Source organism: Ursus maritimus, unplaced genomic scaffold, assembly GCF_017311325.1.
Source record: "Ursus maritimus isolate PB19 unplaced genomic scaffold, ASM1731132v1 scaffold_15, whole genome shotgun sequence".
NCBI lineage: Eukaryota > Metazoa > Chordata > Mammalia > Carnivora > Ursidae > Ursus > Ursus maritimus.
In genome coordinates, this window is record NW_024423897.1 from 51,825,512 (window position 1) to 51,844,446 (window position 18,935).

The 18,935-nt window shown below is 45.1% G+C and overlaps 1 protein-coding gene and 1 long non-coding RNA gene across 4 annotated transcripts in view; one reads left to right on the forward strand and one right to left on the reverse strand.

Annotated features, from left to right (window-relative positions):
• OTULIN (OTU deubiquitinase with linear linkage specificity) overlaps positions 1 to 14,707 on the reverse strand; it is a 31,397-nt gene extending 16,690 nt beyond the window's left edge. Inside the window, exons 1-3 of one of the 2 annotated variants that reach the window (XM_040630539.1) lie at positions 14,475 to 14,707; positions 7,192 to 7,268; positions 2,070 to 2,167 (exon numbers count right to left, since the gene is read on the reverse strand). In XM_040630539.1, coding sequence (XP_040486473.1) covers positions 2,070 to 2,167; positions 7,192 to 7,268; positions 14,475 to 14,650 — 351 coding nt within the window. In that variant the 5' untranslated portion in view covers positions 14,651 to 14,707. The remainder of the gene's footprint in view (positions 1 to 2,069; positions 2,168 to 7,191; positions 7,269 to 14,474) is intronic. The other variant, XM_040630540.1, reaches the window with a different exon arrangement.
• A 198-nt stretch (positions 14,708 to 14,905) lies between these two features.
• LOC103662232 overlaps positions 14,906 to 18,935 on the forward strand; it is a 37,379-nt gene continuing 33,349 nt past the window's right edge. For both annotated transcript variants that reach the window (XR_005834883.1, XR_568381.2), the window contains exon 1: positions 14,906 to 15,079. This is a non-coding gene — a long non-coding RNA (uncharacterized LOC103662232). The remainder of the gene's footprint in view (positions 15,080 to 18,935) is intronic.

Below are 18,935 nucleotides of genomic sequence, written 5' to 3' on the forward strand. Positions count from 1 at the left end.
CCTCGTCCTGCGGGCCCTTCTGCTCATCCTGCTCCTCGGTGACAGTCGCCTGAAACTCTGCTTCCCACCTGGCCCTTACACAAAGGAAGGAGCATGGCCCTTGTCAGGGGTGGGCGCCGTGCAGACTCTGCCCAAGCACTGGACCCTCGTTATTAGTTGTTTTCAAGGTTCGAATCATAGGATGATGTGCTCAGTGGGTGAGAGTCACATTTTCACTCAGTGCTCCAATCGCTGTAACATACTGAGGGCCAGTCAAGCATCTCCGCCCTTCGGCGGAGTCCTAGTTACCCTGGGATACTCACGATGCCTGGCCTAACTGTACCTGCATCTTTCCAAATGCATCAACTACTCATGCTATTTCAGAGGTGAATCAAACTTCTAAAATTAAAGTTGAGTTTATACACACTTACTTCCAAAAGAATATCCAAAACAAAAATAAACCATAAGACAAGTAAGGACAAAAAAAAGAACTGATATCCAAACTGTTATCGGACCCCTGAGATGCTCTAACCACTGCCACGGGTCCCAAAGTGACACTGGTCTAACTGAAGTGCCTCTCATTACTTGGTCGCTGAAAGAGTCTGACTACATGGTCAAATCTTGCCCTCAAACTAAAATCACAGAGAAAGGGTTTTAGCATGAGTTCCAAAATAGGTAATATCTGGATAACAGACACCTTTGCGTTATGGACCCTGAGGTGCCAACTGTTAAATCCTTTCAAGAGTCTGAGGTTATAAAATAAAATTGCAAGTCAGGGAAAGCATTTCTGGGAAAGATGAGAAAACAGATGTTAGGTATCCAGCCTCCTGGTTATCTAGTTTGATACAGGGCTGAAGTTTGGAACACCTGTAAGTGGCCAAAATATACACATTCAGCAGATGGCCTCACAAAGTTGAACATTCAGAGTCCAGGCTTCTCATGGTTGAGCTCCCCACCAAGTGCCTGAGACACCAAGAGACTACAGTTCAGACTGGCAGGAGCAAAGCTAACACTGGCTCTCAGAGCTTTAAGTAGCAACTACACTCTGAGTAAGGTCAGCCCATTTCAGGGCAGGTTTGAGAGCTGAGGTGCGTGTGAAAAGGCACAATGTTTTCTATAAAAACGAGCACTGAGAAAAAGAACATATATACAAATATTTAAAAATTTTAAACCCTAAACAATACAGATCTAAACAACAAAATAGATATTCCTATGAAATATGACAGCTCAGTATGTCTAATATAAAAGAAGTACATTCAAATTCATAATGTAAATAATCCCAAGAGAAAAATGAGCAAAGGACAAACCCAGAGGTTATAAGAGGCGGTGGAAGTTTTAGATCGAAACTGCCGTTTCTGTAGCTCGGAAATGGTCAAAGAGTAGCAATTTCATTGTTCAACCCACTAAGGAATGCTGGATTCAGGGTCCATCGGGGGGAGAACCAACAGGGTGCTGCGCTTGACCAGTGTGCAGCGGGAGTGGGCCCGACTGAACAGTGACCCGGCCCAGTCACGGCAGGACCACGTCAAGGGAATCCCCAATTTCCCAGAGCCTTGGACACTCCCTAAGCGTTGTCAATCTATGCGATGGGACCAAGAAGGGCAGCTCCAGGAACACCTTAAACAAAGGGAGTAGTTTCAGGGTTCCCTCTGCACAGGGAGTGTGGGAGAGCCCAGGCCCCTCGGACAGGAGGGCAGGGGACCAGACCCAGGTAGGGACAGCAGCTGGGATGGCATCTGCCGGTCCCATTCCTAAAGCTTTCCCAACATTCCCAAATGACCCTAAGAGGACAACCAATGACTGGCCCAACTCTGAACAGCACAGCATCGGTTAGATGTATTTTTCAAAGAAACAGAGTTACGGAACAACTAAAGCTGGCCCTATATTAAAACTGTGACTCGAAACAAGTTCCTTACCTTTGGAGTCTGTTTCCTCATCTCTAGAATTAGAACACCAATATCTACATGATCTAAGAACAGTTGTTGTAACTAAGTCTAATATAAAATATAAAATATAAAAGGACATATTACATAATTACTTATGATAGACTATTTGAAAGACTTGAAACTTCGTGCATCTAGGCATCATACCTTTTTCATACATGTGGCTTTTTGTGTATTTCCCCTCCATTCTTTTTTGCAGTAGTCCATGATATCCATTTCAGGAGCTACACTTAATCTGGCTTCTGCTGAGGAATCAAAAAGGGGGGTGGGTGGGTAATGAAACAAAGCATAATCAAAATAACAGTACTGCTTCACTCAGGTTACATTTTCTCTAACTTCATTCCAAAAAGATCCAGAATCCCGCCACTACCTATCACCATCCCCTCCCTCCTAGATAACCCGGAGGTCTTCCAATGGGTCTCCAGTGTCACCACACCTTCTCCACATGGCAGCCAGAGTGATGCATTTAAAACTTAAGTTGGGCAACTGCCATCACTCCTGGGTTCTGAGAGCTCCAGAGCCTCCTGTCAGAGTGGCACCGATGTCCTCACTTCCCCCAAGGGCCCCCTTGTTCTGCCCCCACACTGCCTTTCTGGCCTCAGCTCCCACCCCTCCCCACACTGACCATTCCAGCAAGACCAGCAGCCAGCCTCCCGTGGACCTTTCCCACACACTGTGGGGCTCTAGCACTCCCTACAGGTCTCTGCTCAAATGTCACCCTACACCTGGATATCATGTCACACATACATACATACCTTCCTTCTATTCCCCTTACACGGTTCTGTTTTTCTTCTAGGCACTGATCAACACCTGACATATTTCTTTTTCTGCATTTCTCCCTAAACCCCCACTCACACCCACAGCCACGAACACAGTAAAGCATGACTCCTTCGTGGGCAAGGGCTTATTTTGTGTCTCAACTGTGTCCTCAGCACTTGGAACTTCACTGGCACAAGGTGAATACTATTCTAATCAAACTAGTCATGCAGTAGGCTGAGCTATGAAAAAACACACCTAACGCTTTTTAATTTTTGTATATCCATTATACAAAGAGATAACACCTACTACAACAAAAAATATATTTGTCTTTATTTATACTCTGCCCTCACTCCAAAAGACGATAAGCTATTGATAATAAGCCAGAAACTAATAGAGCTCTCAATGTCAGTTAAGCCACAGACCTCACTTGACTCTAGTAAGACATTTAAAATACAACTCACAATCAGACAAATTACTTAGTAAAGAAAAAAAAAAAACGGGCTTTAGATTTTCCTTGTTTAACATACACGGTTGAGGTTTGATTTTGTGGTATACACGTATGCACGCACATGGGTATGTGTGTTTTAGGAAGAAAGTGAAGTAATTTTCAGGCATATCTTGACTTCCTTTTTAAATTATTGAAAAAGTAAATGTCAGCAAGGAAATTAAGATATAAACACAGAAGTACCTTACGATGTATTTACTCCTGAGGAAAGATGTAAATTAAAAACACATTCAGCTCGATTCAACACATATTTACTGAATGTCTACTGTGTGCCAGGCACTGAGCTAGAAACTGGGGCTACCATGGCAGTGAAGACCCAGACTCTGTCCTGAACGGATTTAGAGGCTCCTGAAGAAGACAAGACTACAGGCATTGACAAGCCAGGGGGTGACGGATGCAGGGATGAGTAAGGAGCACAAATTCCTTCTTGTAGGTTCCAGACAATTCTGTGGCGTAAGTTAGGACTGGCTTACAAGTGAAACACACCCTTGAAGCATAAAACCCAGAGACCACAAACACCAATGCTGCACAGCCAATCCTAAATACAGACCCATCAGTGTTTACATTCAAGAAACTTTTTTTTTTTTTTTTGAGCATCTACTCAGTGCAAGGAAGAGTTCCTCCTATCTACCTTCTCACTCACCACCCCACAAAGTACAAGGAACGGCAAACACCAGAACTGAGGACCTCAATTAGGCCATGTTTTCCCGCCAGGCAGCGTTACGAGCCTGAACAGAGAGCACACTTCCAGCTCAGGAAGGACCTCATGAGCACGGAGTCCAGCCCTCCTGCTCTCCAGGCCTGCAGTCCTCATTCCTGCCCACACCCAGGTAAGCCCTGGCCCGTGGGCAAGGCGGGCAGGTCCACCACCTCAAAACTGAGAGGAGGAGGCAGGGGACCTCATGGGGTCAGGAGGCCAAGCCACATGCCTGTGCTGAATGAGAGGCCCGCGGGAGGCAGTGAGGGTGGGGAAATGGAGTACCCACACAGCTGCCAGCAGCAAACTGATACCTGAAGTCCCATCCTGCTGCTGTTCTTTGGGAGGGGGTCTCCAACAGCCCCTGCATGCCCTCCTTTAGGACAGGAGCTGGAGGCACAGGACAGGCAGTCCCTGACCTCAAGCAGCTTAACAGTATATGACAGAGTATGCAACAGTTTGTTTAAATGCAAACTACACGGACTGTTACTGTTTCCAAGAAAGAACATTACTAACGTCAAAAACAAAAAACAAAAACAAACCCAAAAGAGAAGCCGAAAACCAGAGGGGTAATCAGGAGCTCAAACAACCAGGAGGTCTGGTCCTTAACCACCATATGGTGACAAAGACAAGGATTCAGAACCTGGAAAGATGGGAACTTAAAATTGAACTTCAGAAAGCTAGGACTCTGGGTCAGAGGGCGGACCGGGGCAAGAATCGCACTTTTCTGTAAATGGGCCAGAGAGTAAATAACATAGGCTCTGAGGGCCATAAGGTTTCCATCACAACTTGTCAACTCTACCATGTGTGAAAGCCACCACAGACAACAGGTAAATAAGAAGTTCCAAACAAACTTTATTTATAAAACCACGGGCACATCAAATTTGGCCAGGGAGCCAGTTTCACCAACCCTGGGACCCCTTTGTTAGCGAAGACTGTTTTTTTCCTAAAGGGAGCATAAGACAACTTTCTGCCTTGGCCTGGGCTCTGGCTTGGGAAAGAGGAAGTCCCCCTGAGAATTCATATCCACAGGCTGGCTCACATACAGGGACAGGGTGGGAATTCAGACTAGCCACAAGACCCTGGAAACTCGAGTTTAGAAATTAACAAAATGTGGCCCAGGGTAGGTGACACAGCGGGTGCCTGGCAGGAGTAAGGCTGAACTCCCTCCCACTGAAGCCAGACTGCACAAGCCCTACACAGAGACACAGAAGCTGAGCTTACAATTCGAACTCTGAAGAAACAAGAAATAAGCAAAAACAAAAACTGGCATAATTAGACCTGCCAAGATTTTCAGAGAATGAAATTATGCACCCAGAAGACTATGTTTTAAATACTAATGAAATAAAGGAGTAAGAAACATGAGCAAAGGGCAATAACCTATCAAAAAGAGACCAGGCAAATCTGGGGGAAAACAGCACTTTTCTTTCTTCCTTTTTTTTTCCCCAAATTTTATTTTTAAGTAATCTCTACACCCAATGTGGGGCTTGAACTTACAACCCTGAGATCAACAGTCACAGGCTCCACTGACTGGGCCAGCCAGGTGCCCCCAGAACTTTTCCAGAAAAGAAAATAGATCTGAAGAAACTACCCAGAAAAGAACAGAGGCTACAAGATAAAAATATCTATGAAAGGGCATGTCATGAAGAGCCTCGGATGACTGAAGGAGGCGAGCAAACATCTAAGAGTTCTGGAAGGAGTAAGTAGAGAGAGTAAGAAAAGAAGATCATGGCTGAGAATACTCTCAAACTAATGAAAACTAGGCATCGAGGGATTCAAAAAGAAGACCTCAAACAGTAGGTTTTTAAAAGTACACACTTAACAGACATCAGAAAGAAACTGCAGAATACTGAAGAAAAAGAGAAGACCAAAAAAAACAACCTGACACATTATCTGACTGCAGCACTGTCAACTACCCTATGTTCAAAAGACTAAACTGCTCATCTGGAGTTCTTAAAAGAGAAAGTTAAGATTAAATTTGCAAGCAAACAGAGCTTCCCACAGACAGACCCTTACAGAGGCACTTCCGAAGGCTCTTATTTCAGGAAGGGCCACGAAGAACCGAGATGCAAGGGCTGTCAAGGCACCCACTGTAACCTCAAACGAAAGCTGGAAATGACACAGTTCTGAGATGCTCAAACACCTGCAGAGGGAGGGCCTCCCTGGCGGACAGGGCCAACTACAGCAGAGCGCCCGCAGAGGGATGCAGAAAGCATGAGACCCCTGCAAAGGCAGCAGGGACACGACGCAGGAGGCAGCACTTTCTCCTCAGGACTCCGCCTAACAAGCACTCCGTGTCCGAAGTGAACGGAGCACCCTCTGCTGCTCCAAGAAGGATGGGGACACGGGACTTGGGGACACACTGGGCGGGACAGCTACAGAGAAGCTGGTCTGCTGTGGCTACCACAGTAAAGAGCTCCGTCAATTCCCTGTGAGGACGACTCAAGAAAGACCTGACAATGATCAAAACCCCACTTTGTATCATTTGTTCCTAACCACACACATGACAGTATTGTTGTTAACCATAAACCAAACACAAGCCAGTTCTCCGAACTAAGCAGCAGAACACGTACGTTACACAGGTGATGAGAGAAAATGCCACTTGTGAGTCATTTATGGCGTGTCCCCCAAGCGCAGCATCCCTGCTCAGCTCCAGCCCGAGCGAGCCAGGGAAGTGAGGGGATTCTTCACAGACAGCCCTGCCGGCCCTGCCCGCAGTGGAGACGGCCAGCGGTCATGCCTCCCCCGAGTAGCAACGGGCCCCTGCGTACGGGGTTTTGAAGGGTGGGGTGAGAAGAGCAGGCCTAACTAAGCAGAAACAAGGACAAAAGGTCATGAAACGACGAGAGAATCGTGCTACTGATCCCATGATCATTCTTTCTTCCAAGTCAATCAAATTCACATGGCCAGGTGCGTGCAACGACACACGGAGCCAGCTTCCCAAGAAGTCCTTCCATTTGAAATGAAAAGTGCATTTCAAATCCAAACTCTCCCTCTAATACAAAGGAAATCACGAACTGAGAGAGGGTGGTGCCTCAAGAGAGTGAACAAATACTCACAGGTGCAAAAGTCATAGGAATGTAAAGAACACAGGGAGAATATTTGCATTACGATTTTAAAAGCTCAGGAAACAGTATTCCCCAAACATACCTCAGCAAAATAAATAATCAGATGCAGCTAAGACCCTATGCATAAGAATGTTTCCTAAGAAGCACATCGCAGCATTTTATGAAAATGGATATATCAACTTACTGCATTTTCTACTATAAATAGTAAGAACTCTATGAATAAAACAATTCCAAACATACCTGATAACCCTCTTTCATGTGTAAGTAATTCTTTCTCCTTTTCTATTTCATCCGCGTCACGATACATGTCCTCCTCACTGAAATCACACCAAATCAGACATTTCAAAATTTGTTGCACTAACATTTCCCTCCTATTACAATAGTCACTTGCTTAAAAAATTTATCAGACACTGAAAGCTTAACTTTTTCATATTACATGATGACGATCTGATAAAATATGGATCTTAAAGCTTGGAGGCTCATGCTTCTATCAGCCCACTTCAGAGTTTTTTAATTTAAATGAGACACTTTAACATCACTCCACTGGCTACGTGGCTCTGAGGCCATTTTAACTGGAACATCTATTAATGTGGGCTCAACTACGTTCGTCAGCATCTTAGCATGTGTCTTATCAATGAAGCTCTGTCACGATCCTATCAAGTTCCAAGAATGAACACAGTACTAATAAAAGTATTTACACAGGAATGCAGGCCAATTGCTTTATTATGTCACAAGCAAATTTTACAATTACTACTTTAAAAACAAGGACAGGAGAACATCAATTATTTTAAGTCCCCAAAGCTAAACCCCCCCCCCAAGGCTCCTCCTGCTCCCGACGCCCACCCTGAAGCAGCCAGCCCACAGAACAAAAGACCGTGCTGTTGAGCACATCGCTCCTGTCCCACATACTTGAAGTGCTGCCATTCGACTGACGTGGTACTTATACAATAGGTTCCTCAAGTCTCTAGTCTCACTTAGTGAGTGAACAGAACCTACTACATACTAGAAAGGAAAAAAAGCCCACTGGGTGCTAGACAAGGACTGAAAAAGGATATCATCTCCTTTACCCCTCAAGATAAGCCACAACCTGACAGGGAGGAGAAACAGAAATACCAACTCTATCTTTGCTAAAACCACAAGACACGAGAAAGCCTAAACAGTCCAAAAGGGGACAAAGAACCAGTAAATGACCGAGGCCAGGAAAGCCACCATGCCTCCTTTGCAGTGGAGGCATCTGCTGGATGGTAAGACGGTAAACCCGCAGAACCCCAGAGGGGCTCAGGAACTGGCAGTGCCAAGTACTTCTCAGGGTACAGGAGTCACCCCGAGCTTAAAACGAGGAAACTGGCCGATGTACACATAAAGTGTAACCAGACCCCCAATTCCCTCTACTTCCTCCCTAAGACAGCACAGCCCAATTTTCACACAAGACAGAGGCTCCAGGTGCAAGGAAACAGGAAGGAATTAATAAAGTTTGTAACAAATAAGGAATTAAGTTTATGACCTGAGATACTCCCATCCCCAATTGCCTCGACACCACAGCTCCGGGTACATGGCCCAGGGTAGCAGGAGGAAAGAGGAACGAAGAGGTGAGCAGCAGTCAGAGACACATGAAGAAGGGATACTGAGAGAAGCAGACTGCAGTGGGGAATCTAACATACCCACCTTCCCCCACCTCACTGAAACCCTTTAATGGCTCCCAAATAAGTAGGGAAGTCTGTATGTGGACCTAACCCACCACGCTAGCCTGTATTCTCTGATTCCTCTACACACACCCCTGCTTCAGTCCAATCACCTGGCCAACACTAGTCTATGTTTTTACACCTGTGATTGGCTCAACCCATTCCCTCTGTTGGAATGGCTCACTGCCTAAGACATCAGGACACACGTGGTATGGGTGACCCGGCTATAGAGTCCCATGGCTAGAGTGGGCGCCCAGAAGGTCAGGTTTTAACCACTCCTCGCTCCAGACCTCATTAGCCCTGTGTGTATGACCATGGAACTAAAGTAAAGTAACAATACCTCTCGGTGCCTACATTTAACCACTTAAATTTAACCAGTGCAAAAAGGACAGTGAGAGAACTCACCTCAAGACTGCTGTGAAAAGGGACACGTGTAAAATATTAGCTCTCTAAAAAGTTAGCTATTCTTATTCTCATACTACACCACTGGTGCAGAGTATTAAACAATTCACCCAATGGTCATTTCTTATTCCTTTTTTTCTCTCTAAATAAAGGTAAAGGTGTGCATGTGTCCCTATTTTTTAAAAAATACTATGGGGATGAGGGGACATATTAGGAAAAGGTACTTCCCATGTTCTCTGACCCCCATGACATTCCAAGTAAAAGGTATGGTGTCACCCAGGGAACCCACGCCAGAGGCAAAAGCAAACAGAAACCAGATTCCCAGGGACTATACATCAAATGCCTAAAATAAAAAGTGACTAAATGTGTTAGTTCTTCTTTTAATAGCTTCATTATATCTTTTGGCCTCCTTGCTAGCTTTATCAAATAGGAGAGAAATTCTGATCCTACAAAACAAGCACTTAAGTGAACCACTTTCTTGACGTCATCAGCAGCAGCATGTCTTCGGGCAAGCCACTTCCCTAATCTTTGCCTTAGTTTTTCTCATCTTCAAAGTGAGAAGAGCAGACAAGATCTGTATGATCTACATGGTTCCTCTTCCAGGTCTTAAGTTCTACCAGACTATGAATCTATGTGCTGTTAAAAATTACACTTCAAGCGAATTCTGTGGCTATGCTGCAGGCACACTTGGCTCCACCTTTGTCCTCTTTCTTTTTAATCTGCAAAATAACCCAAGTGCAATCGCAACACCAGGGCCCAGAGGAAGTTCTCTAAACAAGCATCTCTTGGTACAGCCACACATACAAATTCCCACAAAGGCCAGGAGGAATGGAATGAAAAGAAATCAACCTGAGAACTAAACGTGAAGGGAAGACAGTAGAAAGGAAGATTACTGGAAATTAAAAAAAACACTGATTCAAGATATACAAAAGCAGCAAAGCAGAAATGGGTGAATGGGAGGCCAGAGTACATTCAAATTACTTTAACCACAACCAGATCTCATTCAGATCCTGTGCACAAATGTTTGCTAACTTCCCTGGCCACCAAGGACAAGTATCCAAGGACATTTGCTAACTTTACAAGGCCACTAAGGAAACTGTAATATGGACTTTAAAGGCCACCTTAAAAATGATACTAAAATTGTAATTCCTTGGAGAATAAATTTTAAGTTTAAGCAATACATTCAATTACTAGGGTCAGAAAAGAAGATATTTAACAGCCAAAATGAAATAGTCATCCAACATAAGGACAACCAATTGGAAAGAGAGAGAGAGAGAGAAAGAGAGAAAGAGAGAGAAAGAGAGAGAGTGTGAGAACAAGAAAAATAAAAATTTTAAGAAAATAGTTCATTCAATAATCTTTTGTTTTAACCTTTTTAAGTATCGAAATATTAAGGCTGAAAATGACAAAATAAAAGTTATATATTACACATATATATTTATTTATATTTTATATTTATATATTATGTTTGTTGTATATTTATTATATTTAAACTAGAGGTTTGAATTTTTTTTTTTTAAAAGATTTTATTTATTTATTCGAGAGATAGAGACAGCCAGCGAGAGAGGGAACACAAGCAGGGGGAGTGGGAGAGGAAGAAGCAGGCTCATAGCGGAAGAGCCTGATGTGGGGCTCGATCCCGTAATACTGGGATCACGCCCTGAGCCGAAGACAGACGCTTAACCGCTGTGCCACCCAGGCGCCCCTGAATTTTTGTTATGAGAAGGGAAGATAGTGAAATAATGAAAAGAAAAAGGATATTGCACTGTAAGATAAAATCGTCGATGCTGACCAGTTTCGGAAATTTAGTAATCTTTTTTGTTTATATGTCAAGTTGGGGTAGGGATGGGGAATGTCTACCATTTGGCACTAAAGATGCCACTGAAGCCCAAATACTCAAATGATCACCATGGCAAAAGGTTTCCTTCTAGAAAACATATAGATAGCTAGAAAAGTAAGACAAAGTCTTAAATTTGACTTGATTGCTTGGGGACCATGGCATGTGAGTCATGCTCAATTATACAACTGCATTAAATTTTAAAACCAAAATCCTAGTAAGTTCTACTTAGAAAATTCCTAGTTTAGCACACTGTTATTATAAAGTGTGTATTTTCAAGCTCTGGTTTTCTTCTAAGCTAGAGATGAAATATCTTATTCTTAATATTAAGGCAATATATATGATTGAATAAATTACATGATTTTATAGACCAAATTATCTCTTGCTCTGTTCGAAGACCTGCATAACAATAAATGCTTGAAAATTTAATTAAAAAATGCTTACTACATATAGACAAAATTATACGGTTGCCAAGAACCAAAGCTATCAACTAAAAACACAAAGCTCAGTGAAGCAAGACATTTCTGTGGAGCCAGTTTTTCAATTTCTGATACAACATGTAATATGAAAAAAGTCAATTCTAACATATATGCAAAACTAACAAGACAGCATTGTAATCACTCACCATTATAAACATTTGCATTAAGTTCCCCTTAGTTGTCTAAAAAAGCTAAATATGGCTTTCTTCAGCTTTCTGAACTTGAACGCTGCAGTTCATGCTTAACCTGGCCTATCCTAGAAGACCAATGGCCCAGGCGGTGTTGGTAAGACAGTGTCAACCACTGTGACACCAATGTACCTTCCCACAAAGGCACAGGAAAAGCAAAGACCACTCAACCCAGCCTTCTCCACCACTTAGCGGTTGTAGAGATGGGTGAACAACACATCAGATGCAGGAAAGTACCGGCACCCAAGCCAAAATTCCACCTCCCTTCTGCGAGTGGACTTTCCGTGACTGGCTCATGCTACTCCACGTGACTTCCAGAGGTATCTGGGGACAACCCAGACATCCCTAACAATGAGGTCTAAAACAGTCTTTACTTCCAGGTGGGAGAAGGGGCAGGAGGGAGTAGCTACTACCCCATCAAACACATCCCATAGGAGCTAAGGAGCGAGGCGAGTGGGAAAACACATGCACACAACAGCACATTTAGCAACACCCAAGAACAATGGTTTAAGAACTTGTTCGCACTTGAAATCCACAGCTTTCGTTAGAACTCAGCCCAGAAAAAAAATACACATAAAATTTCACCTTCAATTTCAGAGGGGTTCACAGACATATGCTCCCCACCACACACAGCTAGCCTATGGACCCCAGATTCAAGCCAATCTGTCCCATCATCAGCCAGCCAAACACTGGCCTTGAAGTAGTCTTGCCTCTCAATTCCCTAAGCATGCCTAGCCTGGCTACCAACCATGTCTCAGGACCATCTTGGTCCTCAAGAACAGTAGCTTACTTAGCTAAGGGCAAGAAGTGGACACAGCCTCAATTTCAAATGCAGGGGTGGGGTGAGCAAGGGATAGAGCACAGCAGATGTGCTCACAGAAACAGTGAGGAAGCTCCAAGAAAAGTCAACCCAATCTGGTGTGACCTAAGACTTCTTCAAATCAGACTGTTAAGTCATCGTGTGAGCCATCCTTAGGTCTTGTCCGGGGGATGCCAGCCAACTGCAGCTCTCAAATGAGCTAGAAGAGGGAAGGGGAGAGGTCATTATAAATCATGTTCCTCTGCCTGGTTTTGCTGAGAAAACCAGAAAAAGATAGAGGTAGCTTCCCACCGAGGCATCAGGGAACTTGGCCCTGAAACCTACTCCCTGTCTCCCTGGCCAAGAAGCACCTCTGGAATCTGCCATTCAGTTTCCTACTGTGTAAAATGACAAACCTAGGCTGGGTTTTTTTTTTTTAGATTCCTTTCAGACTAAGTCTATAAATCTACTGACAGCGGTAAGAAGAGGGAGAGCCTCAAAACTTTTTCATCAGGAAAGAGTGCTCCTTCCCACCATGGCCTATTTCTCCAGGTTCTGACTCTGGAAACCATACCCAACAGAAAAACTTGCCAAATAACTATGCATACTTTTAGGAACATGGTTCTGGCTTCAAAGTTCCTGTATCTCGAAGGGGCATGAGAACGCTCCGCTCAAGGCTAAGGTGCAGCTTCTGAGGGGCAGGGTCTCTAACCGGGGAGTCTCACCTCTGACTACCAGGGCAAGAGGAAGGCAGCAGCAGTTAGAAACCAGCATGGGCTGTGGAGCAGCAGAAGCAGAAGACACTCTCTCCTCCTCCCCACCCCTCACTGCCTATCTTACTTTACCCTCAGCAGAGTCTGAAATCGTTCTTTAACCCAGAGAGCAAACCTGCAGCCAGAGACATCAGCTCCAACGTGGGCCTGCACAGTGGCTTCAGTTAAAAACTAAAATGCTACTCTAAAAATCAGGATATTTCATTAAAAATTCAGGATATTTGGACTCTTGAAATACAGAAAATCCAGCAAGCAGAGGGTAGAACCTACTGGACTCTGACCCCTAACAATGATGGACACAGCTCTCCAGAAACCCATGGTCCACACCTGGACAGCCTCACTCACTTCGGTTACCTGCATAGGCAGGAGTTGAGACTGCCTACTCCAAATCTTTCCCAGTAGCCATTAACACATTAAGTGTGGATACCATCCCAGAGGATTTAGGTGCTCAATAAATGAATGTCAACGCCCAGGCTGAAGAACCATGCACATCAACATTATTATAATACACTAGCTGCATAGGTCTGCCAAGGACCCCTTTTTAGAAAATGCCAAAAAAAAAAAAATCACATTTGAACACACCTTACAATTCAACTTGCCAGCCAATTACGCTATCTGTCAAAATGGTTATCTGAGTGCTTTCACCAATTTTGGAATTCAAAGGCATTTATATGTGCCTAGAACCTGAAAGTGTAAAAAACGTTTCAGCCTCCAAGTCTATTTCTGCTTCCACCTCGCTCCCAGACCCTTGCTAAAACTATAAACGCCTCCGATTTATGCTTCTTTACAATTCACTAAATAATTGATCTAACCAGCGCTGCCTTTCGTATTTAAAAACGAAGGGGGAAGGGGACAGCTAGTTAAGCCATTAATGGGCAAAAGAGAATTGGGTCAGACTCCGTCCAAAGTCTGTTCAACAGGTGGGGCGCTCATCAAGCGGCGACTTGCCTTCCACGAACAAACTTGTCGCATGGCTCAGTTTTCCTTTGGCTGTGATAGAAAGCAATCTTACTTCCTTCCCCAACCAGGTCGGAGGAAAGATTCACTGGGAGTTAGTTATAACAGTACGCTTTTCCGGTTTGTTTCTCAAGTTCCTGGGCTTTGTTTTAACTATGCAGACGTAAAAACGGGGGCACTGGGTGACCAGAACTGTGAGACGCCAGGCCGTGCAGAAAAACATTTGTACGGACACAGGATACAAGTGTCTTCGAATTCCTCTCCGTCGCCGACGACCTTACCCAGAACCGAGGGTGCGAAGGGCTCTCGGCCGGCTACTCCTCAGCTCACCCCACCCCACGCCAAGCCTGCCCGAGGGGAACGAGCCCGGCGCCCTCGCCCGCCCCCGCTGCGCCCCGAGACTCACTGCTCGGCTGGGCACCGCACAGCGATCCGCAGCTGCCCGCCGGCCGCCGCCTTCCCGCCCTCCCGCGCCGCGGCTCTCGCGGGGCCCGGAGACGCGGCCCCCGCCTCCCGCGCCGGCTTCTCAGCACGGCTCGTGCCCGGCCACGCTCCGGGCTGGGGCATGGTGCCCCGACTCATGCGGCCGCCGAAGGCGGCGGCGACACAGCGGTTCAGCCGCCTCCGAGCGATCCGGGGCCCCTCCCGTCGGGGCGCCCGGCAGTGGCCGCCGCCGCTGCCGCTCTACAGCCCGCCGGCTTCCGCGACTGCGCAGGAAGCTTCCGCACGCGTCACCGCCGCCCGCCCCGCGGCCTCTGACCCGCGATGTGGGGGCGTGGCCCGCTAGGACGGGATGGGAGGGGAGCCCTAGGACGCGGAGCTTGCGCAATCGGCTGCGCCGGCTGAGCCACGGGCGATTAAGACTGCCCGCAAGGCGCGGACACTGCGCATGCTCCACACTGCTGGTCCTCCTTGGAGTTCCCCGCGCGTCATACTTTCCCTGAATGTTGCGGCCCGCCGGGGACGTGAGAGGGAGGGAAAACACTGGACGAGCGGAGGAACGCATCCTCGGTGAGGAGGAGGAAGGCCAGCGCAGGGTGTGAAGAGCGCCAACGCTCATGAGCACCTTGCAGTGTCATTCTGGGCTTCAGAGCTGGGCGGGGTTTTCTCAACCATAAGACGAAGGATGTGGGCAGACTGAGTGATGTGCGGCTTGCCTGGCCTTCCCCGAGTGACAGCTCCGTCACGACCCGCCCCCGAGCCCGGAGAGCTTTGGTCTTGGGTGTGGGGTCAGGCTTGTCGCCCCAGGGCTGGGAGTTAGGTCCCTCCCCTCTGTGAGGGCGAAAGGGCAAACTGGTTCTGTGCAGTTGAGCAAGCTCCGCACGTACAGTGTGAGCCGTATCCTTTAAAGTGAGATTTGATGTAAGGGGATATGAGCAAAGGGAGAATGTTAAGAGACTCAAAGATCAGGAGAAAACGAAATGTTTCATCTCTGGGGAGAGAATAGAGAAGCCTCTAAAAATGAGGAGCAGTCAGGGGTGCAAGGGGTATTACTAAAGCAGAGTGGAGGACCACGGTATGGAGAGACAGGGAACCCAGGTTCAGAAACCTGCAAGTATTCGGGGACCAAACAGGTAGATAGCAGGAGATTTTACTGAAGGATGAAACTGGAAGAAGGATGCTGGAGACCAAATGGAGAAAAGCTTCCTGAGGCTAGGGAGGGAGCTTGTGGTGATCCTCGCTAAAAGTTGGGAGGTGGCGACTATTTTAAAAGACCACTTTGTTAGAGAAAAGATTGGGAAAGGGCAAGACTGGGAGTCCAGTTTGGGGAGACTAGATAGTAGTGGGCATCAAAGGGAGAAACTGGATGGAAAGAATATTTCGTCCTCCAAGAATATTGGAGGAAAGTGGTCAAAAGGCACAAACTTCCAGTTATAAGATAAATAAGTACTAGGGATGTAATGTACAGCATGATGACTATGTCTAACGCTGCTGTATGATACATAGGAAAATTGTTAAGAGTAGATCCTAGGAATTCTAAAAACAAGGAGAATTTTTTCTTGTATCTATATGAGATGATGGGTGTTAGCTAAACCAATTGTGATCATTTCACAATATGTGTAAATCAAACCATCATGCTATACACCTTAAATTCATACAGTGATGTGTATCCGTTATTTCCCAATAAAACTGGGGAAAATGGGGGTAAAATATTTGTATTTTGAGGCAAAGAACTATGGAGTGGGTTTTTTTCCTTTAATTTTGAAAAATAAATACACATGCTAAAAATATACAGATCATGCAAAAGAATATAGGAGTTATATTTCCAGGGGCTATTCAGGATGTGGGATTATAGTGAGTTGAATAGTGTCTCCTAAAATTCATGTCCACTTGGAACCTTAGTGTAACCTGTTTGGAAATAGCGTCTTTGTAGATGAGGTTAAGCTGAGGTCATAATGGGTTAGAGTGGGCCAGAAATCGAATGACTGGTATTCTTATAAGAGGAGAGGATGCAGAAATATATAGTCACAGGAAATAAGTTCATATGAAGATGGAGGCAGAAATTGGAGTGTTGTAACGTATGCAGAGAAATGCTGGAAGTCACTAATACCTAGGAAAAGGCAAGGACAGATGATCCCAAAGAGCCTTCAGAAGAAGTGTGGCCCTGCTGATAACTTGATTTCAGGCATCTATCCTCCAGAACTGTAAGAGAATGAATTTCTGGTTTTTTAAGCCCTCAGTTTGTGGTACTTTGCTGTAGCAGCCCTAGGAAACTAAGAGATCAAGATGAAGGCTTACAGAATTCTATCAGGCTGAATTTATTGGTAAGGGTCCACCAAGCAGATATTCTAGATACAACATGTTACCTCCAAGGGTTAGAAAAAGCTTAACAGTTTGTTTAAATGTTTGCTGAGTATGTCTTTTTCTATTATGCATGTAAGTCTGGGAAAATAATCATAAAATGGGTTTAGGGACCCACTGGGCCCACTATGAGAAGGACCTGAGCAAAACCCTATCGATCAGTTGACTTCCATCCTCCCCAAAATGCCTACACTAAATGAAGTGCCAGAACTGCCTAGGATACTATTGAGTAAGGTATCCAAAGGCTTGGGAGTAAGGGGAGTTGACATGTTAGACTGGATTTATCATGTAAGACCTGCTCACCCACCCCAGGAGGGTCCAAAGGACATTACCCTTCACCATGACTGTGAGAAGTAAATCTAGGAGGGAAGCCCCAGCATCTTTGAAGAGATCTGCAATTGTTCTTCTCTGTTGTCAGATAAATCTTATAGTGGAAACTACCACCATCAAACTGGGATTCCTAAATGCAGTGCGGATAATGGAATCCTAGGATGGCAGGGATCAAGAGAGGGCACTTAATTGTCAAAAACTATAGATGGCTGTGGTTACTATAATGGACAGCTGAACTGAAGCAGTAATCAGAATTGTCTGACTTGCAGAGACTTATGACATTGGCCAATAGGGAAAAAAAGAAATGGAAAATCCACTAAATTCATATTCGGAATGTACAGAAGAGTTCTGGGTCTAGCAAACAGAAGTCCTAACTTGCACCACCAGAACAGATCGTCACAACCCCTCTGTTGTTTTCCATACTTGAGCCAGTTTATATACTCAGAACTCTTTGAATAAAGGAGAGGCCAACCTCTTGGGGAAGGACCTTGCTCCATTGCGAAAAATGTATATTATTAATTTGTTCCCAGCCTTCCCCAAAAGGTCCTATGGCCATCTACCAGGATGATTGCCACTGGGGGAAAGGAAATAATCAGACTTTTGGGAGATTAGTAGACAATGGCTCTAACTTGACACTGATTCATGGAAACCCAGAACATCATTGTGTCTACCAATCAGACTTGTGGAGGTCAAGTGATTGATGGAATTTTAGCTCAGGTTCATCTTCCATTAGGCCCAGTGGGCCTCTAAAAACATCCTGTGGTTAATTCCAGAATGTGTAATTAAAATAGACATGCCCAGCAACTATCAGAATCCCCACGTTGATCCCCTGAGCTGTAGAGTGAAGGTTGTTGTGGTAGAAAAGGCCAAATGGAAGCCACTAGAACTGTTTCTGCCTATAAAAATGTAAGCCAAATGCACTACCACACTCTTGGAGTCATTGCAAAGATTAGCACCACCATCAAGGACTTGAAAGTTGGAGAGGTTGTGATAGCCACTACATCGCTTTCAACTTACCTATTTGGCATGTGCAGAAGACAGATGGGTCTTGGAGAATGACGGTAGATTTTCATAAATTGAATTACATGGTGATTCTATTGCACTGCTATTCCAAATGTGGTTTCATTGCTTGACCAAATCAACACAAGTTTCTTAGGATGTGGTATGTAGCTATTGATCTGGCAAATGCTTTTCCCATCTATACCTGTTGAAAAAGTCTACCTGACGGAATTAACTTTCAACTGACAAGGCCAGAGGTTCACCTTCACTGTCCCACCACAGGATATATCAGCTCTTCAGCCCTGTGTCATGATTTAGTCTGCAAAGACCTCCTTTCCCTTCCACAGAAAATCACACTAGTCCATTACATTGAAGATAATATGCTCATTGGTCCTGGTAGGCAGGAAGTAACAATTACTGTGCACATATTGGTAAGATATTTGCACATCAGAGGATGGAAAATAAATCCTCCAAAATTCAAGGGCCTTCCTCCTCAGGGATATTACTAGGGGTCCAGTGGCATGGATATATCAAGATAGCACTTCTAAGGTGAAGGACAAGTTGTTACTAAAGGAAGTAACTACCAAAGGAAGAGGCACAACACCTAGTGAGAAAAGAGAAGTCTCTGTCACAGGTCCAGGCTATTATGTAAGTTGCTCTGCTATTGGGGTCGTAGGATGCAGTAGATGAAATGGAGCTTGAAGTGGCAGTGGCAGATAGAGACACTATTTGGAGT